At 37.1% G+C, this 24,284-nt stretch overlaps 1 protein-coding gene across 1 annotated transcript in view; it reads right to left on the bottom strand.

The window, feature by feature from the left end:
• PLEKHM3 (pleckstrin homology domain containing M3) overlaps positions 1 to 24,284 on the bottom strand; it is a 194,339-nt gene that overhangs the window by 119,163 nt on the left and 50,892 nt on the right. The window contains exon 3 of the mRNA XM_036755998.1: positions 11,954 to 12,099. Coding sequence (XP_036611893.1) covers positions 11,954 to 12,099 — 146 coding nt within the window. The remainder of the gene's footprint in view (positions 1 to 11,953; positions 12,100 to 24,284) is intronic.

The following is a 24,284-nucleotide window of genomic DNA, read 5'->3' as shown; positions in this document are numbered from 1 at the left end:
TTTTTAGTTTAAATGTATAGGAAAGTACATAGCTCAGTAAGAAAAAAAATTATTAAAATTGTTAAGTTCCTTGTATTTAACTTCTTCCTGTACAGAATGTATAAACAAACTCGGATACCTAGAATCAAGGTCAGACAACTGTTAAAGCAATTAGGATTAAGAAAAAAAAGGCTTTAACAAATTCGAACAATGCTCCTGGCCTGAATATCATACTTGAGAAGTGTTCCCATAAAAAGATCAGTTTAACTATTTTCCTGATTTTTCTGAGACCCACACTCCCCAATCCTTTCTCATACACTCACTGGTTTTTAAGGGCAGTCTCAAAGCAAACCCAGGCAACCAGGAGCATGATGAATTCATTGGCTATCCTGAGTAGTCTTCTGGGTCTGGATATCTGCTCAGACCTAGGAGCCCTTTCTCCTCTACCCCAAATTCCTTCAGAACTCCACGTTTCCTCCAGTTTATCTTGGCTTGCATCCAGACACAGAAGAATCCATGTAAACTTATCTCTTTCATGCCATCTTTTTGTGTCACCAACCCTACTCCCTTCCCCGACTCTTAGTTAAATAGATTTTCTCCCTTGGGAAACTATCCTCTGCCCAAACTTACATTAGCCAAAAGTTTATTATAGTAGTCAAATAACATAATATTTTGCTGCATATAAAATAATTATTATGGTCCCTTAAAGTCCTTGGATGGGAATCTATTTTGCCACCAGTTACTCCATTAGCAACATAGGGATAACAATACCTACAACAAATTCCCATTAAAATTCAGTAATGTAATTTGCTTCATATAACATGAGAAATTTCTAGTTAAAGGGTACATGAAGAATAGGCAATGGAGCACAGGATTTGTGACCAAGAGAACTGTTTGGGGGCCAAGGAGAGCCAACAGAGACAGGCAGATCAAGTCTGAACAACTTTCTACTACTTCTACATCATATATTTCAATGACTTGGAAAGGGAGCAAGGACATGCTCTGGGGAGAATATGTTCCTTAGGAAAATTGTTTTAAAGTCACCACAATTATCTATTTTGTAAGCCAAAAGCTCAATCCAATTTGAAGTGTGTATCCTGGAAAATAGATAAAATGGCTGCTTTAAAAATAACTAGGAATAAACACTGTAGGAGGTCAAAAGAGGAAACCCTTAGGAAGATAAGATACTTCTTTCTGTTCCTGCCAAGCTATTAATTCAATATTCAAAATGGGTATGTAGGTAGTCACGTACTCTCAATTAAGGAAAGCAAGGCTGCAAACAGATCTCATAACAAAGATGCTTGGTCTGGGAACCTGTGTCTAACTAAATTCATCTTCACAGTTAGTGTCATTAAGTTAAATTCTTGTAGGAGAGCAATGAAAGGAATAAATGGAATATAGATATGCCTAATGCCAATGAGAGATGATCAAAATGAAATCAACTAGCTTCATACTTGCTTTAAAAAAAAGTCTTACTGACTTTCTCAGACAGCTTAGGAATACTTTGACAAAGGTAATTTTCTTCATGTACCATACCTTGCATAAGTCCATTTAATCCTTCTAATTTTTTTACCTGCCCATTACCTTTTGTTTTTATAGGCATACAAAAATTTTTTCCATTTGTTACCTTCAAAAACATGACATTTATATAAAAACTTTTCACTATGTACAACTTACTCAAGAAAGTAGTTGCATAAGACAACTGACAGGTCTATCACCCTTTTCAAGAACCCTGGAAGAGTTAAGGGTCTCTTGGTGCCCATTGCCTTTTGAGTCAATTTTCACTTGATAAGCATTAAAAGAAAAATCTATGTATTAGATAAAAATCGTGAAGCCTGGAATGGACTGGAGGTGGCACTCATGGGTGGTAATGCAGGGAGGTGGGTATCAGGAATGAAATAAGGTGAGCACAGTGCCTTGTGTCTGAATGATGTAGAAGTTCAGAAAACAAAACAACAAAGCCTCTTTGCTATCCTTTCCTCTCTGAGGTGAAGCAGTGAAAACTGTGAGGCAGCTAGCTAGGTGTTGCAGTAGCTGTGCGTTCAAATCCCAGCTGAGACACTTGTTCTCTGCATAAGCCTAGGCAAGTGTCTTTACTTCTGTTTGTTTCAGTTTCCTCAATTGTAAAATATGGACAATGACAGCACCCACCTCGCATTACAGAGTTATTATGAGCATCAAATGAGCAAAGTGCTTAACACAGTACCTAGCACACAGCAGGTACTATATAAATGTTGATTCCCTTCCCCTCCCTGGTATTCTCTAGCTTCACAGGTAAAGATTTCAGTGCCAGAAGAGAAGAGAACAGCTGGGTAAGTACAGATGAAGGTAAGACTGTGAATGGAAGAACAATGTAATTTCATGTCTTTCCTATCCCTTTATGAGGCAGAAACGACTATAAGATCTAACTACCTCTGTCCCTAACCCCTATACCTATAGTATCAGTGATTTAGAAAACCACAAATTAACACTATATATGTTTTATTTATTTTGTTAAACATTTCCCAATAGGGTCAGGCAGCACTCAGGAGTTTTTGGTCTGCAAGCAGAGACTGTGATACTTCTGCTCTACACTGCCCAGATATGTGTTAGATTACATGGACTACATCTCTGAGTTCCCTTCCTACTCTGAGATGTCTTGATATTCTAGAACCAGCGAGTAAAACAGAAATTGAAAGAATCCACCAATCAACTCCTGAAAGAGATGTCAAAATGAAAACTCCCAGGAATATTCTAGCCAAATTCCAGCGCTCCCAGGTCAAGGAAAAAATATTTCAAGCAGCCAAAAAGAGGTAATTCAAATATTGTGAAGTCACAGGCTGGATCACACAAGATTTAGTAGCTTCCACAGTAAAGGTTTGGAGAGCTTGGAATACGACATTCCAGAAGGCAAAGGAGCTAGCATTACAATCAAGAATAACCTATCCAGCAAAACTTAGTATAATCCTCCAGGAGAAAAAAAATGGATATTTGATGAAATGGTGGCATTTCTTATAAAAAAAGATCAGAGGTGAATAGAAAATATGGCTTTCAAATACAAGACTCAAGAGAATCATAAAAAGGTAAACATGAAAGAAAAATGATAAAGAAAAAATAAGGCTAAAATGCTTACATTCCTTTATGGGAAGATGATACTTCTAACTCCTAATAATTTTTCTCATTATTAGGGAAGTTAGAAGAAATATACAGACAGAGGGTACAGGTATGAGATGACTATGATTTCAAAAAAATAAAATTAAGGGGTGAGAAAGAGGAATACAGTAGAAGAAGGGGGAAAGGAGAGGAAGAATGGGAGAAATTATTTCACATTAAAGAGTAATGAAAAGAATTTTTACAATGGAGGGGAAAATGAGGTGGGCATGGTGGGCAACACTTAAACCTTATTCTCACTGGAATTGGCTCAAGGAGGGAATAATATACACAGTTGGCTACAGAAATCTATCTTAACTGACCGAGAAGTAGGAGGATAAGGGGATAAAAGAAGTGGGGGGGAGAGGGAAGCTGACAGAAGTGAGGACATATTAAGGAATGTTGTGGTCAAAAGCAAAACAGACTTTTGAGGGTAAAGAGAGAGAAGGATACATATAAAAAAATAGGATGGAGGGAAATACACATATTAATAATCATAACTGTGAATGTGAATGGGATGAACTCACTCATAAAAAGGAAGAGGAAAGAAGAATGGATTAAAAGCCAGAATTTAATAATATATTGTTTATAAGAAACATATTTGAAACAGAAACACACATACACAGACTAAAGGCTGTGAATGTGTGCATAAAAGAACAAATCACAGAAACAATAATTTTATTAAAGAGAATGACAACAATGAGATGACATGCCAAAAATTAATGGGATGTAGCCAAAGCAGTACAAAAGGAAAAATTTACATCCCTAAATACTTACATCAATAAAGAGAAAAAAAAAAGCAGATCAATGGATTGGGCATGCAACTAAAAAAATTAGAAAAAGAACAAATGAAAAATCCCTAATTAAACACCAAATTAGAAATTCTGAAAATCAAAGGCGAAATTAATAAAATTAAAAGTAGGAAAATCATTGAATAAATAAAAACTAGAAGCTGATTTTATGGGGAGGGGGGAGAAACCCAATAAAATAAACCATTGATTAATTTAATTTAAAAAAAGAAAACCAAATTACCAGTATCAAAAATGAAAAGAATGAATTTACCACCAGTGAAGATGAAATTGAAGCAATCATTAGGAGCTATTTAGCCCAATTATATGCCAATAGATCTGACAATCTAAGTGAAATGGATGAATATTTAAAAACATAAATTTCCTAGATTAACAGAAGAGAAAATAGAATACTTAAATAATCCTAACTTGGAAAAAAATCTCAAGTGAATTCTACCAAACATTTAAAGAATAATTAATTCCAATACTATATAAACTATCTAGAAAAACAGGCAAAGAAGAAATACTGCCACATTCTTTTTATAACACAAATATGGTGCTGATATCTAAACTGGGAAGAGCAAAAACAGAAATTTTCTTAATGAATATTGATGTAAGTAAAATATTCACAAAGAGGTTACAACAATATATCACAAAGATCATACGCTATGACCAGGTGAATTTTATACAAGGAAAGCAGGGCTGGTTCAATATTAAGAAAATTCTAAGCATAAGTGACCATATCAATAACAAAAACAACAAAAATCATATAATTATTTCAATAGATTCAGAGAAAGCTTTTGACAAAATACAACATTCATTCCTATAGCTTTCCTTAAAGTGAAAAGTAGTATCTATCTAAAACATCAACATGCATTATCTATAATGGGGATAAGCTAGAAGCCCTTCCAAGAAGATCAGGCTTATAAAGCAAGGATGCCCATTATCACCACTATTATTCAGTATTGTCCTAGAAATGCTAAGGAAATTGAAAAATCAGAATAGGCAATGAAGAAACAAAACTATTACTTTGTAGATGATATGATAGTATACTTGGAGAATCCTAGAAAATCAACTAAAAATAGTTGAAATAATGAAAAATTTCAGCAAAGTTATAGTATAGAAAATAAACCCACTTAAATAATCAGCATTTCTATATATTATTTAAAAAACCCAGCAAGAAGTGATAGAAAGAAAAATTCCATTTAAAAAATACAGACAAATAAAAGACTTGCAATTTCTACCTGCCAGACAAACCCCACTTTTCACACAAATAAAATCAGATCTAAACAATTCAAGAAATATTAACTCCTTGTGGGTAGGTTGAACCAATATTATAAAAATGACAATTCTATCTAAATTAATTTACTTATTCAGTGCCATACCAATGAAACTACCAAAGAATTATTTTATAGAACTAGAAAAAATAACAAAATTCACCCGGAAGAACAAAAGGACAAGAATTTCAAGGGGATCAATGAAAAAAAAATGTGAAGGAAGGTGGCTTAGAATTACCAGATCTCAAACTGTATTACAAAGTAGTAATCATCAACACAATCTGGTACTGGCTAAAAAATAGACTGGTGGATCAGTGGCATAGATTAGGTACACCATAAACAGTAGTAAATGATCTTAGTAATTTAGTTTTTGACAAACCCAAAGATCCAAGCTTTTGGGACAAGAATTCACTATATGTCAATTGCTGGGAAAATTAGAAAGCAGTTTGGTAGATACTAGGTATCATCCAACTTCTCACACTATATACTGAGACAAGGTCAAAATGGGTACATGATTTACACATAAAGGGTGATATTATAAGCAAATTAGGGGACTATGGAGTATTTTACCTGTCAGATTTATGCATAAGGGAAGAACTTATGACCAAGAAGAAATAAAGCATTATGGGATATAAAATGGATAATTTTAATTACACTAAATTAAAAAAGTTTTGCACAAACAAATCCAATGCAGCTAAGATTTTGTAGAAGGAATGCAGAAAACTGGAAAATATTTTTTTACAAGTTTCTCTGATAAAGGCCTCATTTCTCAAACATATAGAGAACTGAGTCGAGTTTATAAAAATATGAATCATTCCCCAGGTGACAGTCAAAGGATATGAACAGCCAGTTTTTAGAAAAAGAAATCAAAGCTATCTATAGACATATGAAAAAATGCTCTAAATTACTATTGATTAGAGAAGTGCAAATTAAGACAACTTTGAGGTACCACCTCACATTTATCAGATTGCTAATAGAAAAGGAAAATGACAAATGTTGGAGAGGATGTGGAAAAATTGGGTCACTAATGCACAGTTGGAATCGTGACCTGATCCGGCCATTCTGGAGCACAGTTTGGAAATATGCCCAAAAGGCAATAAAACTGTGCACATCTTTTGACCGAGAAACATCACTACTAGGTCTGTACTCCAAAGAGATAAAAGGGAAATGTACTGGTACACACAAAAAAATTTATAGCAGCTCTGTTTGTAGTGGCAAAGAAATGGAAACTGAGGGGAGGTTCATCAACTGGTGAATGGCTAAACAAGTTTTGGCACATGATTCTGACAGAATACTATTGTGCTATAAGAAATAACAAACAGGATGCTTTCAGAAAAACCTGAGAAAACTTATATGAACTGATACAAAGTAAAGTGAGCAGAACCAGGAGAACATTTTACACAGTAATAACAATATTGTATGATGATCAACTGTGAATCACTTAGGTATTCTGAAGGAATTACGATGAAAAATGTTATCCACCTCCAAAGAAAGAACTGGAGTCCGAATGCAAATTGAAGCATACTTTTTAAACTTCATTATTTTTGTGTTTTTGGTCTCTGATTTCTTTTCCAACATGGCTAATGTGGAAATGTTCTGCATGACTACACACATATAATCTATATCAAATTGCTTGCCTTTTCAAGGAAGGGGGAAGGGAAGGAGGATTTTTTTGTTTACATGTAAATGAGAAAAAATTTAATTAAATTAAATGAGAAAAAAATAACATATCAATGAAAGAATATTGGTGATGAGATAGGTTTTTCCTAACTTTTATTTTTTCAATTAACAAGCATTTATTTTCTCTCTCTCCGATCTTCCCTCTCCCTAAATTGAAAAAAAAAATAACAAAACCCTTGTATCAAATGTGCATAGTCAAACAAAATAAATTTTCACAGCAGCCATGTCCAAAAATATGACTCATTCTGCATTGATTCCATCACCTCTTAAGAGATAAATAGCATGATTCATCACTGGTTCTCTGGAATCGTGACTGAACAAAGTTCTTTGGACTTTCAAAATTTATTATGTTGTTCTGGAATAAATTGTTCTCTTTGTTCTGCTCAGTTAACTGTCTATCATTTCATACAAGCCTTACCAAGTTTCTCTGAAATTGTCCATTTCAAATGTCTTATAGGATATAGTGTTACATCACCATTAGGTACCATAATTTGCTCAGCCGCTCCTTAGCTGATGAGTACCTTAGTTTCCAGTTCTTGCCACCATAAAAAGAGCAGTCACACATATTTTTCTCTATATGGGTCTTTTCCCTCTTTCTTCAATCTTTTGTTATTCTTTAATATATGCCTAGACTTGGTACCACTAAATCAAAGGGTATGAAAAGTTTGGTAACTTTTTTGGGCATAGTTCCAAATTGCTTTCCAGAATGTTTAGACCAATTCACAGCTTCATCAATAATATATTAATGTGCCTGTTTTCCAACATATAATTTTCTTTTTTTTGTCAGCTTTGCCAGTCTGATAGGTATGATGTAGAAATACAGAACTGATTTACTTTGCATTTGTCTATTAGTGTTTTGGAACATTTTTCATTTGGTTTTTGACAGCTGTGATCATTTATAGGCTTTGATCATTTATTGATAGAGGAATTGCTCTTATTCTTATGAATTTGAATCTGTTCCTTGTATATCTTGGAAATAAGACCTTTATCAGAGAAATTTACTACAAAGATTTTCCTCAGCTAACTGCCTTCCTCTTAATTTTAACTGAATTGGTTTAGGTTGTGCAAAATTTTTAAAATTTCATGTAGTAAAGATTGTGTTTTATATTCTGAAATCCTCTCTATCCCTTTTTTGGCTATGAACTCTAATCTACCCCAATAGATCTGAAAGGCAATGTCTTCCTTGTTCCTTTAATTTGTTTACGATATGACCTTTTATGTCTAAGTGATATCACTTCTCCTTTGAAAGATTTAGATATTATATGATTTGGTGCATCCAAGTTAAGGACGGAGATTAATTTCTTTTCTATAATGCCTTTAAGGATAATCTAGTTTCCCTGTTTATCTCTTTGAATCAAGTTTATGTTTGCTTTTGCCTTTTATGAGTACATAAGTACTTTTTTTTAAAGTTCAGCTGAAGCATAATACATTGTTTCAGCCTCTTATTTTAACTCTGCGAATCTTCATATGTCAAGTCTGTTTCTTGAAAAACAGGGTATTCTGCTTTCTAATTCATTCTTCTCTTCTGTTCTGTCTTATGGGTGAGTACATCTTACTCATTTTCAGTTTTATATTCCTCCCAACACTCTATTCACATACATGTTCTCCTCTTTTTGCTCTCTTCTCTCCTCTTCACAGAGAAGAGCATGATGAGTTAGGAGTATGCAGAGCACTAGTCATTTGTATTCTGCCTCCACTCTCCTGCACTCCTCCACTTCCCTATTCCCAAATACCTATTACAAGTTCTTACCCTTTCTTTATTTTCATTTAAAATCCTTCATGATCCACCTTCAAAGGCTAGAGTTTATTTTGCTTATGAGTAATCCCTCCCTGACTCTACCCTTCCTCTTAATTCGGCTTTTTCCCTCTCCTGGTTTCCTTCTGTTTTCCTGTCGAGTTAAATGTATTTCTACAATAAAATCTTTCTACATGACTACGTGTGTTTTGCTGTTCTTTGACTAGTTCAGAACATCCAACTTCTTCCTTAGTTATACAGTCTTCTACTTCTAAACCCAAATTATGTGAGATAAATTCCCTTCTCTTCCTCCCCTTTCCTTCTCTATAATATTCCTTTTTCCCCTCCCTTTTACTTTATTCCTTTAAGATCATCAAAACATAAGAAAATTACTGACATAAACCACTACTTTGAATTTTTCATTTGGAGGTTTATTTCAGTAGGTGATTAGTAAATTTTTACTTTGCCCTCCAGTTCTGATAGGTCTGGTCAGTTTTCATTTATTATTTCTTGAAACATAGTATCCAGGATCTTCTTTTTGGTCATGACTTTCAGGCTCTCCAATGATTCTTAAATTTTTTTTAACCTATTTTCCAGATCAGATTTTTTTAAAATGTGAGGTACTTTATATTTTTTCCTACTTTTTGAAGCCTTCTGACTTTATTTTAATATTGCTTGTTCTCTCATGGAGTCACTAGCTTCTGTTTGGTCCAATATAATTTTCAGGGAATTTGTTACTTAAAGTTTTGTTCCTTTTGTACTAAGCTGTTAAGTCTTCTTCCAACCATTCTCTTAGTGCTTTCATTGCTTTTCCAATTACTTCTTCAAGAAAGCTAATTTCATTTATACTATAATGTTTAAAAACTTTTGCTTCATTTCTCCTAGGAATTCTAGTTGACCTTGTGACCAAGCTGTGTGGTTTTTGTTGTTGCTGTTTTAGGTACTGCTTGTAGATTTGGGGGAGTTATTCTCTTCTGGGTTTGCATCTTGGGCATTTCTGGCTCCATAACAGTTTTTTAATATGCGTGACTTTTTTTTTGGTCTATATATTCATTCCTCTAGCTTTATTTCCCAAATTGAAACTTGGGGTTAGGGCAGGCTCTGGAGAAAATTTCGGGGCCTTGTTTGGTCCTAATCTATATTCTCTGGGGTCCTGTTGCTGCTTTCTCTCAATATTGACTGTAGTGTTCTTTAAGGATCTTAGGGGTGGCTCAGTCCAGGGCCCTGCAAACTTTTAACACACCCTAAGTGATCCTACCTGAGGCAAAGTCTGATCTCTGCTTTGGAAGCCTCTAGGACTGGTTTTTTTTTTTGGTTTCAGTTTTTGCCTTTCTTTGTGTCCTCAGAACTTAGCACAATATTTGGTGCTTAATAAATGTTTGTTGATGGCCTAATGACCGAATCCACAACCCCAATCTTGAATCAAAACCATACAACTGTTGTTTCTTCTTTTTCTCCTCTTCCTCCTCCTGACAGCTCCCTCAGTCTATGCCAGATCTTATCAAGCTCGGGGTTGGGGGTCCGAGGATAAAGCTGATGACTGGCTCCTGTTAGTGATCTTTGCAGTATGCAACCTCAGACCCCATCCATTCCAGATCCATAATCCTGACCCTCGTCATGGTACACAGCCCTACTCCAGTCTCTTGCTGGAATGCTCTGTATGGCATCCCTGGTCAGACTCCCTCCCCAGTGTTCACAGGCCTCTGCCTGTTTCCACAAGCCTCTGGTTATCTCCTTATGCTGACAAGGGCTGGAAAAATGACTCACTGTGGTTTCTCCTTGGATTTCTGGACCACTGCTTGGTCTGGTGTTCTTCCTTGATCTTTGTTGGAGTACTTGTGGGAGAAGGCTGGGCTATACTGTTTCTTCTCATAGTTCTATCCTTGCTGGTCTCTCAATAATGAAACAGGTTTTTGTCGAGGGGAGACTCTGTAAAACATCCCAAATGCAATCTATCCCCAAAATTGAGACTCTTTTCAATTCTGGCCCCAGCCTATTATCAATATGTAGTCTTGCTATAAGATACTATGATCAATGCACTCATTTAGGAAGCAACCAGTCTAGCTAGGTGTCATATGTGAGCAAAAATGATCTTTCTAGCTAATAAAGTGGTAAAATCTAAGCATAATTATTTACTATGAAGTCTTAGCTAGGTTCTCAACTTTAGTACTTTACCTTCATCTTTATGCAAATGGATCATTAACTTCAACTGCTCTACTCAAGCCTTTAGAGTAACTGATTGCTGTTGCTGCTGACAACCAAAGGAAGGGAGTGGGAGACAAGTTAACCTGTATTTTCTCTTCAAAACTGGTGGCGAGGATACTTGATAGAGGAAAATATGCAATTAGAATAAGGTAACAATTAGTAGGTTTTTAGAAAACCTTTTGGAAAACTTTGCTTGGAGGAGTTAGTTGTTTAAATTTATGATACAGATTTATTTAAGGTACACATACACACACACACATCACTACAGCACGTAAAGAAGTTTTTTTTTCCTTGATAATTAGATAAAGAGAATATGGAGGACAGCATTTTTAAAAACACTTTTGATTCTAGTTTAGCACAATGGCACATAGGTGCTTAATAAATGCTTGTTGACTTCAGGGAAAGATGCTATGTTTGAACTACGGCTTTCTGGAACCAAATAGCTCTTGAATTTCAAAATTTTGTTAGTCTTCAAATCACATGGAATACTATTCAATATGCTGCTCTGAAGTTCATGAGTTTTTCTGAGAGCTGGGGAAAATGTAATGCCATATAGGAATTTTAAAATCTTACTAGTTTAAAAACTATATGACTTCGGCAAATATTTATTACTGACATTTTATCTGCATATAAGTCATATGCATATGAGTTATTATTATAGAACTAGAATCAAGGCTTATAAGAATCTAAATGATTCAACCAGTTGGATTTCAAAAAGAGTCCCTTTTAAGATGTAAAAATATCTTGGATTTGTACAGGGGTTTTCTTTAAAAGATCACTGGCATTTTCACACATATGCTATCACCTCATTTTTACTGTTTTAGTTCTACGATGTTGGGGATGCTAACATCTAATGAAAAAAAAAGAACTATCTCTACCAGCATTCTCTTTTGACACTTGCAATTAATTGCAAGACCTTAAGAATGAAAACAAATGGCAGGTATAATCTTACGTGAGCAAATTAAACACATAAAACAACAACATATCAGAAGTCTGGCTATACAAAGTTAAACTAGGAAAAGATTTTTAGAAAGCATTAGAAAAGATACTATAGATTTTGAATGAATATTGAATTGGACGTACTGTTATATCATTATTAACCATTTTGTATTGTATAAATATCCAATTTGCTGTAAGAAATTTTCGATTTTAGCAACTACCTTATATTTTGAAATATCCCAGTTGTGAACTATCCGTGCTGGGATAAGAAAATGGTCATCCACATGACAGCTACTGCAGTAATACCATCCGCTATAACTGCACACCTTGGCTTTTCCATTGGACAGACCTATGGATCGCTGACAGCCTGTTGGAGGAAGAAAAAAAAGAAGGAAACGTTATATGTTTATTGCTACCATCATTACAATATCTCTGAAATTGGTGCATCATAGTGTAGTAAATCCTGGCCTTGCTACTTACTAGCTATGTCACTTTGAACAAGTCACTTAACTTTTCAGGGTCCTAGCTTCTTCATCTGTCAAATGATATCAGAAAATTTCACAAGCAATAGAGCTAGTCTGACATTTCTGAATGCCCAAGAAAAGTGAGAGTTGAAGAAATGAATGAAGCATTTTGATTTGAGGAGTCCTGCTATTTGATAAATTTGGCACTTAGAGACTCATTCTGCTGCTGTCTAGCAACAAGAACAATGCCAAAAATGAACCCTGACTCATTTAATCCGTGTCATGATTAAGTGTCTACAAAAACAAAAATGAAAGAAACCTCACCTTCAAGGTGCTTTCATTCTTTCAGGAGAGAAAGCATGTACATATATAAGTATGTAAGAAATAGATAAAAAATAAATACAAAGTAATTAATTTAGGGTTGAGGGGAACTAATAGCTGGGGAATTAAGAAAGGTTTCATGTACAAAGCGAAACATCAACAGAACTCTGAAGTAAATAACAGATTAGGGGAGGTAGAAAGGAGTACACACTAGGCATGGGGCATGTACCCAGTACAAAGGCATGGAGATAAGACTGTTGTGCATGGGGAACAAGAAAAGCCAGTCTATCTGGACCACAGAGGGCAGGAAGGGGAATAATGTAATCAGTTTTTAAAACATTTTTAAAAAACTTTATTCTTTACTTTTTAAATTTATTATTTATTTTTAGCATTCTTTGAAAAAAAAATTGAGTTCTAAATTCTCTCCCTCCCCCACTCATTGAGAAGGCAGGCAATATGATATCAATTATACATATGAAATCATGCACAACATATTTCCATATTAGCCATGTTACAAAAAAGCAAGAAAAATAAAGCAAAAAAACTATACTTCAATTTGCACTCAGGAGTTCATCAGTTCTCTCTCAGGAAGTGGAGAGCATTTTTCATTATGAATCTTTTGGAATTGTCTTAGATCAGAGTAGCTAAGTCTTTCACAGTCGATCATTGTTACAATATTACTGTTACAGTATATAATGATCTCCTCCCTGTTCTGCTCACTTCACTCTGCATCAATTTATATGTGTGCATATGTACATATGTGTACATACACATATATACACATGTATGTATACACACACACACAAACACACAAAATCTTCCCAAGTTTTTCTGAAACCACCCTTCTTGTCATTTCTTATAGCACAATAGTATTCCAACTTATTCAGCCACGGTGACAAGATTTTAAACATCAAGTAGGGAGTTTATATTTGATTGTAAAAGCAATAGGGAGTGTTCTTGGAGTTTCTCAAGCTACATGGTAAGAGGGGCAAGGGAAATGATTTTAGCCACAGTGTGGAAGATGGATTGGGGTAGAGAGAGACTTGAGGAAACAGATCAGGCAAGAGGTGATAAGGGCCTGAGCCCTGAGGCTCATGATGGTAACTGTGAATAGAGAGAAAAGGTTAGATAGGAGAGATTTTTGTGAATATAGAAATGACTAGATTTGACAACCGACCGGAAATGTGGGGTAAGGACTGCCACCTGAGAATTAGTTAAACAAACTGAGAGCTATTTAGGCTAGAGAAGAAGACACATTTAATATGCATCCCATTCTCTCCACTTGCGTGGCTACCACAATAGCTCAGGCTCTCAACACTTCTTGGCTGGACTACCGCCATATCATCCTAATTGCTCTAAGTGATAGTTGCTATTGATTTTTTCCCTCCAGTCTTGCTTTTATCAATCCATACTCCATATTCCTGCCAAGATGATGTCTCTAAAGCATAGGTATGACCACATCACAACCCTGTCTTAGGAAGCTACCATGCATGGCTCCCCCTATTTCCTCTATCAAATATAAGCTTCTTTGTTTGGAATTTAAATTCCCTCACCATATGGCTCCAGCATCATTTTCCAGATCTATTACCCTTAATTCTCTGCACACTCTATGGTCTAGCCATACAGGACTACTTGTTGTGATTCACATACAACATTCCATCTCCTGTCTCTGGTATTTCTTCCCAGGTTTTTCCCCATGCCTGGGATATACTCCCTCCTCATCTCCACCCCTCAGAATCCCCAGCATGGTCCGAATTAGAGTAGGAGGCCGCTAAGGTCCCTTCCAACTCTGAGATTCTATAATCTCTGAAATCAACATGTAGCTTCTGACTGCCAAAGAAGAGGTTATACACAACCTTAAAGGGCATTTGTGTTGGTGTGGTCTTATGTGGAGGACTATACTCATTTGGTACTTGGAATAGGCTATCATCTTTATATGTCTTGTTTCCTCAATTAAACAGTGAAGCTATTTCTGATATTTTGCATTTCCCGTACAGTGTAGTGTCTTGCACAAAGTAGATTATTTCATAAATTTTAGGTGATAAGATAGCGAGTGACCTGAATGTTTGGTTTAAGAATTTACCATACCTGAGTTTCATGATTAATTTTCAAATAATTTAAGTACAATCAAATCTACTTAGCCCTAAAACTATACTGACAAAATCTAATCTTTCTTGAGAGTTCAGAGATAATTCAGAATCTTATAGTGCCTCCAGATATTATTATGAACATCAATTATGCTATCGGACTACAAAAAATAAAGTTGAGGTTTTTTAGTCATTTGGTCAATAAATATTTAATTATGGAACACCTACTATATGCTTGAAGTTATGGCAGGTATTCTGGGAGGATGTATATGAATGCATACAAATAACATTTTTCTTCTGGATCATATTTCTACAATTATTAGCTTGGATCTAAAATTATTATGCAGAATTAAAATGAAGATAGAAAAATCATTTTTGAAAAATTATAAAACTCAATTGTAGCTATCATTTTAGTTTGCAGAGTTGCCATGTTTAAAATGGAGGATTTTACCATATGTATTATATTTTACTTCCATTTTACTAAAGGCCTTTAACCACAACCATAGTTAGGCAAGTATAGAGAGCACAGAAAAACTGCCTTTTCACTTTTTTGTGATAACAAAGACCTAGAAATAAAGTAGATGCCCACCAATTAGGGAATGGCCAAACTAATTGTGGTACAAAGTCAATTATCATTTATAAAGTACCTACTATTTGCCAGGCACTGTGCTAAGTTCTGGGGATATAAAGAATGGCAAGAGACAATCCCTGTTCTCAAGGAGCTCACAATCTAAGGGTGGGAGAGAACATATAAACAACTAGGTACAAGCAAGCTATAGATAGGATAACTTGAAAATGATCAAGAGACTGAAGGTACTGGAATTAAAGTGGATGAGGAAAGACTTCCTGTAGAGGGTGAAATTCTAGCTAGGACTTAGAGGAAGCCAGAAGGAAAGGAAAGCCAAAGGTGATGAGGAGGGAGGGAGGTGTTTCAGGCCTGTGATAATGCCCAGAACAGGGAGAGAAGAGGCCCCAGGCAGAGTCCTGTGGGACCCAGAGTTAGCAAGCACGAGCTGGGTAAAGATTCAGCAAAGAAGACTGAGAAGGAGCAGTAAGACAAGTAGGAGGAGAACCCGGACATAGGAGTGGAACAAAAACCTAGAAAGAAAAGAGTGTCAAGAGGAAGAGGGTAATGAGGATTGAGGAAAGGTCATTGGATTTGGCAATCAAAGGATTGTTAGTAACTTTGGAGAGAGCAGCTTGAATATACTACTACTGCGTTGTAAGAATGATGAGCATGAGGAATAAATAGAAAAATGGAAGGACTCAGGAATTGACGCAAAATGAAATGAGCAGAGCCAGAAAAACCGTACGATTGCAACAATGTGGATGGAAAGAACAACCACCACCAAACAACTGAAACTGAATGCTGTGTAATTCTAAAGGACAAGCTTGGTCCTAAAGAAGAGATATGAGAAGACATCTCCTCTTACTCCTTTGCAAAAGTCGAGGGCCATGGTTGTGGAATATTGCATAGACTTTTTTCAGACTTTTTCAATATGTTGATCTGTTTTACTAAATTTTATTTCTCTTATTCTTTTTCTTTCTTCCTTAAAAGTTATTTGCTATAAAGAATGGTTCTTTGGGTAGGGGAGGAGGTATAATATAGGAAGAAATATAGTCAATTGTAAAAACAAAAGTTATCATTAAAATCCATTTTAAAAAAAGAAAAAAGATTGCTTTTGATATGAAGTCTAACCTTTTACCTTCACTCTTGGGATGATACCAATCTTACAACTGTAGAGTTAAAATTACCTCCAGGATCTCAGTAATGGTGTTGGAAGTTATAGTATACTCAACCTTTTCTAAAACCCTGTCAAGACTGTAAATAAGAGCTTTGTGTGCTTATGTTGGATTGCTCACAATTCCTCACAATCAATGATCTAAAATTAAATTCTGGGCCTCCAAGAAAAACATCATCAAAGTTTCCCCTATCCTCTGTTAACTACAAAAGAAGTAGATTTCCATGAAAGAGGAGCGCTTTCCATGGACTTCTCTGTCTGCAGGAGATGCCTGAGTCAAATTTATAGCAAAAGCATTTTTGATGTTATTCATAATCTATCTTGGGAATCGTACTGCTGGCTCAGAATAAACTAAGGATCCTATACATAAATCCAAATAGCTTTAGTATTGTCCTAGTATTTCTTATTGTCTAATATCTCATCATTGGGTTCAGTTATCATCTCTATTGCAAATGATCCCAGATCTACATATCCAGCCCTATTTTTTCTCCTGAGCTATAGCCCTACATCATCAATTGCCTTTTGGACATCTCAAATTGAATGTCCTATAGGCACTTCAAACTCAACATATTCAAAACAGAAATCATTATCTTTCCCTTAAACCTTTCTTTCTACCCGGTTTTCCTAATACCGTTGAGGGTACCACCATCCTTCTAGTCACCCAGGCTTGTAAACTTAGTCTTATCCTCTACTCCTCACTCGTTCTCATCCCATATATTCCATCTATTGCAAAACAGTGTTTCTACCTTCATAATATCTCTCTTATAGAATCCCTTCTCTCTACCCACACAGCCATGACTCTAATATAGGTCCTCTTGCCTAGACTATTGCCACAGCCTTCTAGCTGATCTCCCTCCTTCAAGTTTTCCCCTACTCCAACCCATTCTCTACTCTGCTTTCCAAGTGATTTTCTCAAAAAGTAGGTCTGACAACATCACCATTCCCCACCCCCACCCCCAATCTTCTTTTCCCACTCAAATGCAGAGACCTCTACTTGGCATCCAAATTCTTCACAAATTTTCTAGAATGAAATTTTCCTTTCTATTCTCATTATATCTTATTCTCACCCATGAACTCTACATGAGAGGCCTTGCAGCTCCTCACACACCACATTCCATTTCCTTACTCCATGCCTTAGTACTGACTGTACTAAGTACATGCCTGGAATTCTCTCTCTCTTCTCCCTGGCTCCCTTCAAGCTCAAATTCCACCTTCTGGAAGAGGCTTTTCCTGATTGGATTCCCCAATTATTAGTGCCTTCCCTTAGAGATTACCTTCCATTTAATCTTTCACTATCTTACATATTCATAGTTATTCATATGTTGCTGTCGGCGGCCGGACGGGTGTGCCCCACAATAGCACCCCGTACTCCCCGACTACCGCCTCACACTCACCCTGCCCACGGGTCTTCGGACGTCTCCGGCTCCTCCCGGGGGACGCGAGAGGAGAATCACCAGACAGCCACCGGAATGCGACAAGCAGTTTTATTGCAATGGCGTACCAGAAATCTTACACAAAATCCCGCTGACCCTCTCTGGGGCGCGCCTTATATTGGGTGTTTCGGGTTGGCTCCTCCCCAGTTCCTCCCCGAGGGTGGAGCTCCTCCAGTTGGAGCCGCCCCGGTACTGACGTGACAGAAGCCACACAGGCACTGCCCCGTCAGCAGGTCCAGACTCCCTGGCGTCTCACTACCCTCTCGGGGGGCCTAGGTCCAGAGCGCCCCTAACATGTTGCCTCTCCCACTAGAATTGAGCTCCTCAAGGGCAGGGACAATGTTCTTGCCTTTCTCTGTACCCTGGGTTCTTAGCACAGAAGTAGGACTTCAGTAAATGCTTACTGTCTTGCTTATTTCCCACACTTTCCACTGGTGGGGGGTCGGGTAGGGAAGAAAGAAAGGATAGGAGGATTAGAAATAAATTATGGGCTTAATGTAGATTTATTTGATTAAACATAGTACGTGCCTGAAAATAAATAAGCACTTCTTAAATGAACTGCAAGATTTCCTCTCTTTATGTTATAATAGCAAACCAAATAACAGCATCTAAAGCAATTCTGCATAAGATTTAAAAATCTGGGATTTTCCCTGGCCTTAGTGAGGTTTTCAGCTTAGTATAAAAAATGCTGTGTATTCTTAATAATGACTACTATAAGAACATTTTGGGAGGTATCAAACCTGAAATCTTTCATTTCATTACAAGGAGAAAAACACTGGCATGGTAAATGTAAATAATGAATTAAAGTTATACCTTTATGCACTTTCAATCAGAGAGAAGACTTTTTACAATGTTTATAAAATGAAGCGCATTTTATAGTGGGAAACAGTTTTTACACTGGATCAAAGCTAATACATTCTTCACAACCTCATTTAAAAACTTTCCTGAGAATGTATTCAATTCATAAGAACAAAAAACTCCCTCAGAAGAGAATGTATTGATGGCCTTTTAAAAAATAGCTTCCCACCCCACTTCAAGCCTCTAACAAACATACTCTGAAGAGCTCAGAGGCCTCTCAGATATACTCTTGAAAACAAATATATTCATTTAACCAAAATTCAAGTTAGTGCTGGTACATTCCACTTCCTAATGTCCTATCACTAAAGGCAACTAAAGGAATTTGTTGATTGGGCTTTTGTTTAGGCTGATCATTCTACACCTGACATCACAGTCCTCCAATGTAATCCCAGTTATTCTGCTAACAAGTGTAGCTGGTTAGCTCAGCCAGCTAAGGCGCAGTAAAATGAAAGCTTTTTTGTGTGAGTCAGCTAGCTCCACTATTCCACAGCCAGACGGAACCCATCACTCTGCTTGGCTGACTTGCAACTGTAACGTGGCCTAAGGGAGAAGTGGTCAGCAAGTATGTCTGGCACAAAGCCACCTCCACTACTGGAAGAACAGTGTGACCTGCATATCATACTAATGTTGCCTCTTCCCCCTTCTTTTCTCCAATTCCAAACCACCCAGAAGGCAATAGCATAAAAAAGAATAAACTAGGTAAAGGGGACGTAAAGAAGGAGGGAGAGTATGAGTGGTAGTTCTCAACTGATCAGAAGAAATTGAAACAATTATAACAATATTAATAATAGCTAGCATTAATATAGTGCCAATTCTGAGCCAGGCTGGGTACATCTTATTTGATTCTCGCAACAACCCTGAGAGAGAGAAGTGCTAGTATTATCATCCCCATTTTACAGCTGAGGAAACTGAGGCAAACAGGTTACCTGACTTGCCCGGGGTCACACAGCTAGTACGTGTCTGAGACTGAATTTCAACTCAGGTTTCCTTGAGTCCAGATCTAGTGCTCTATACACCACACTATCTGGCTACTGTTGTGGGAAAAAGAGAACTAAAATGTTGAGGCCCAGTTACTGCCTACTTGCCACTTCCAATAATGTGAGGGGAAGGCTTCCAAGGGCCATGGAAAGGAAGAAAGGCTGGATCCATTCAATTATAGATTTAGAGCTAGAAGGGTCCTTAGAAATCATCTAATACAACTAGCTCATGTTACAGATAAGGAACCTGAGACCTGGAGAAGTTTAAGTGACTTCTTACTGTTCCTTACACACAATGTTCAGTCTATCACCTCCATGACTATGCACAGGCTTTCCTTCTTCCCTCCTCCCCCCAACACATTCCTTAAGCCTGGAATGTTTTCCTTCCCAGGGATTCAGATTTTTGTGAGTGCAAGAAGATGGAAGGAATGGAAAAGGAAGAGCTAAAAGATCTTGTCAAGTGTTTGTTAAATGATAGAATAGGGGTTAGAGATGACACAATGGAAAGGAGAGGAAGAATAGAACAGAGACTAGGGAGGAACAGGACTGAGAGAAGGTGTGGATGAGAGTAGAGAGTGGTCACAGGGGAAGAGGCTTTTGCCTGGACAGCTAGTGATGAATCACGTGCCATAGTGGAAGAGGAGCAAGGAGGAATTTGCCAGTCATACGATGACTATGTATGGGCAGTACCAATGGACTGAGGTTCCCACCCTCGAGGGTGCTATTATTATAGAGAAGAAAGACTGTCTGTAAGTAATCTATGAGATTACTTCTCCGGGTATTTGACTGAATTCATATTTGATTCCAATTTTTCTATTTCATTCCCCAAATGATTGCAAATGACATAGAGCCAGAAAATTCCCTTCATACAGAGTCAATTATTAGGACTGATGTCATCCTATTCCTTAACAATGTCCCATTGGGAAGTGATGTGGTATCTGATGTATTTGTCCTGTGCAGGGACCTGGAGGTAAGAAAGTCAGTGTCTGAAGCTTTGGTTATAGGCTTATTAAACATCTTAAGAAAATCTATTTCTTTTTCTGACTTCACAGTTTCTCTTAGACTGCTTCCTCTCCCACTTCATCAAGCTGGTCTTCCATGTTTGAAGCTTTGATATTATCTTTGATTCATTCCTCACCACTCACATCTAATCGCTTACAATGTCCTCCCAATTCTACCCTCACAATCTCTCTCATATCCATCCTAACCTCTTTTCCTATTGCTACTACCCTAGTACAAAGCTCTCATCATCACCTTCCAGGATTATTTACTAACCTGTCACAGATCTTTTTAACTTTCATATCTCCTCACTCCAATCTATTTTTCATGCTGTTGTCAGACTAATCTTTCATATGTATAAATCTGGTCATGTCACTTTTCTATTTAAAATATTCATTGGTTCCATATTGTCTATCAGGTAAAGTTCAAACTTCTTGGCTAGGCATTCAAGGCTCTTTACCCTCAAACGCCACCTTCTTGGCCCTATCTCAAACCATTCCTCTTTACAAACTCTATGTTCCAGTCACAACCAGAATACAATACGTTATTTCTTGACCTTCCACTTTAATTCCTTTGCTCCACACAAAGTACTCAGAATCAACCAAAATGATGTTTGCCAGGAATTTCATTTTTATAAATCACTTTATAATCACTATGACAGGATCTATATCTGTCAATGTGCTGCTGCCCTCCTCCCCCATCATCCCCCTGCAACATGAATTAGTCTAGTTTTACCAAAAAACTGACAAAGCTATCCCTGGGGATCTAATTGGCCCTTGTGCCTCTCTTGATGCAGTTTCCTGGTAACCTCTGGTTATACTGGCACATGGCTTCCTGGTCACCTAAGTGCATAAAAAGGACCACCCATGTGGAGCATGAACCCTTCAAACTTGGTGGATGTCCCAAGACCACAAGAATAAACACTTTGGAGGGTGTGGTCCCGCTGAACAGACATATTTCCATACGGACGCAGAGGCCATTCCTACCTTAGCTAAGTACAACTGCTTCCTTATTGAATATTTAACAAAGAACTTAAAAGAAGAGTATTCTTAATGATGCTGTAATGCCCCCTGCCCTCAACTCAGCCTACTAGCTTTTAAATCTAGTTGAAATGTAATCTCTGGAGCTTTGAGGGTTTCCCATGTCAGACTGATTGTTTTGAGAAGTCAAACTAGGCCATCTTTTGCCTCAATTCTTACCTAGCCTTTAATCAATGAACGGGTGTTGCCTCAGACAAACTGAGACATGGGAAAGTGAAAACCAATGCTTGATAAGTCCTATAGAATCCCAAGACAACATAGAACAGGAAATTCCAGAATCGTTTAAAAAAGAAATAAAATCTGTAAGAGATGAAATTGAGAATGAGCCTATATCAGAATTTGTAGCTTTCCAAGCAGAAATAATAATAGTAATGAAAACATCAATTAGCATTAAAAAAAAAAAAAACAAATCCACCCCAGAGAGTTTCTCCAAAGAAGTAAATCTGGAATACAAAAAATAATGAAGTTGAGGAAATTCTGGCAAATGCCAAAGGCAACAATATTAAAAGGATACATCTGTATATGCCAAAGGCATTGGCCTTGAAGATAGAATGCACAGAGACAATTTATGGATCACAGATCTCTCCGAAGAACATGACAAATCAAAAATCTCAACACGAAAAATCTCAACAGGAACTAATAAGAGAAAAATTGCCTGATATTTCTGAATATAGAAAACAAAGCACCGAAGGAATCCATAGATTTACCTGCAGGAGAAACAACAACAGCAACAAGCAAACCACTTTGTGCTTCAAGATATATAGAGATTAAAATGAATAACTTCCAGTGGAAGTGGAAAAACCCTCAAATATAGAGGAAAAGGAAATCTGAATAACATAGTATCAATCTTTAGTCTCTAGAAACCAAAAATGGAATGGAGTATCATTGTCCAAAAAAATCAAAGAAGTTCAGATTGCAACCCAAATGGACAGTCTGAAAACTTGAGACTAATCATCAAAGAAAAAAATGTGTGTTTTTAAGAGGAAGCATCTGAAGCATTCACAGAGGGAAAACATATTCGAGCAGAATATCAATTTGCAAAGACACCCAAACAAAAGAAACATAAAAATGCAAATAAATATAATTACTAAGGAAAAATAAGTAATGCAATAAATTACTCCATGTTTAGATGTTATTTGTTTTAAAGAGAGAGAATGAAATAACTATTTAGGGCAAAATAAAACACAGAAAGATCATTAAGTAATTAAAAAGTACACAAGCACTTCCAGCTTTGCATTTCCATTTGTAAACTAGACATATTGAACTGGGTGCTCCATTTTGTTGTTGTTCAGTTGTGTCTGACTCTTTGTGAGCTTATTTGATACTGAAATGGTTTGCCATTTTCCTCACCAGCTCATGTTACAGAAGAGGAAACCGAGGCAGAGTTAAGTGACTTGCTCAGAGTCACACAGCTACTAAGTGTCTGAGGCCAATCTGTCACGAAGTCCTATCTCCTTTCCTTTGGTAGTTCCCCCTTCTTCCGTCAGACATTGTGAGCCCTCTTGTGTGGGCCCTCATTACTCAATGCCTGGTCAGTCACAATAGCCTACTGTTTGGTCTCCTCGTCACAAGTCTTTCCTACTCTAGTCCATCTTTTTAGCTGTGAAAGCACTGATCTGATCTATGTTAAACCCCTATTCAATAAACTTCAGTGGCTCCCTATCACCTCTAGGATCAACTATAAAACCCTCTGTTTAGCTTTTAAAGCCCTACTTTTCTAGTCTTCTTTCCTCTTACCCCACCCTTCTCACAATACTCTGCAATCTAGTGACACTGACTTCCTTGCTGTTCCTTGCACTAGCAACTCCATCTCCTGATTCTGACTTTTCACTGCCTGTCCTCCATGGCTGAAAGTCTCTTCTCCTCATCCCTGCCTCCTGGCTTCCTTGAAGTCTCAGATAAAATCCCACCTTTTGCAAGAAGCCTTGGGGTTGCTTTTGCCCTTCTTTGTATTCCTATCACTTAACACAGTGCTTGGCACATAGTAAGTGCTTGATAAATATTAGTTGACAGACATGGAGATAAAGTTAAAAGCAAAATTTTAAGAAACACCAGAAGTGAAGTTGGGGGAACAGAACAAAAGCACCATTAACTAAACCAGGGATGAACAACCTGCAGCTCAAGGCCACATGAGCCCTCTAGGTCCTCAAGTGCAGCCCTCTGACTGAATCTAAACTTTACTGAACAAAAAAAAAACCCTTTTTGGATTCAGTCAAAGGGCCACACTTCAGGACCTAGAGGGCCATAGGTAGCCTCGAGGCCACAGGTTCTTCGCCCCTGAACTAAACACTACAACCCTGCCCTTATAGGTGAATAAAGGTAATTTGTAGGATAAAACCACGAAGTAGATCAATGGGTTCATAAATGGGGAGAGTGGAATTGAACATTAGAGGAGAATAAGTGATGTACCTTTATCAAGACTATGGTGAACAGTAAAGGGACAGTGGTACTTATTGTCTCTAATGGCAAGAATAGGGGTTAGAGGAGAAGAGGCAACAGAAGGGAGAGAATGAGACTGAAGGAATGAAAGGGGTCTCAGTCTCATGTAGGGGAGGGATTCCCACTGAAGAGCATTTCCAGTAGACAAGATCTGTATGGTTGTGACAAGATACAGGGACCTCTTTACAGGCT

Source organism: Trichosurus vulpecula, chromosome 4 (genome assembly GCF_011100635.1).
Source record: "Trichosurus vulpecula isolate mTriVul1 chromosome 4, mTriVul1.pri, whole genome shotgun sequence".
NCBI classification, from domain to species: domain Eukaryota; kingdom Metazoa; phylum Chordata; class Mammalia; order Diprotodontia; family Phalangeridae; genus Trichosurus; species Trichosurus vulpecula.
This window is presented reverse-complemented; position numbering and strand designations above follow the sequence as displayed.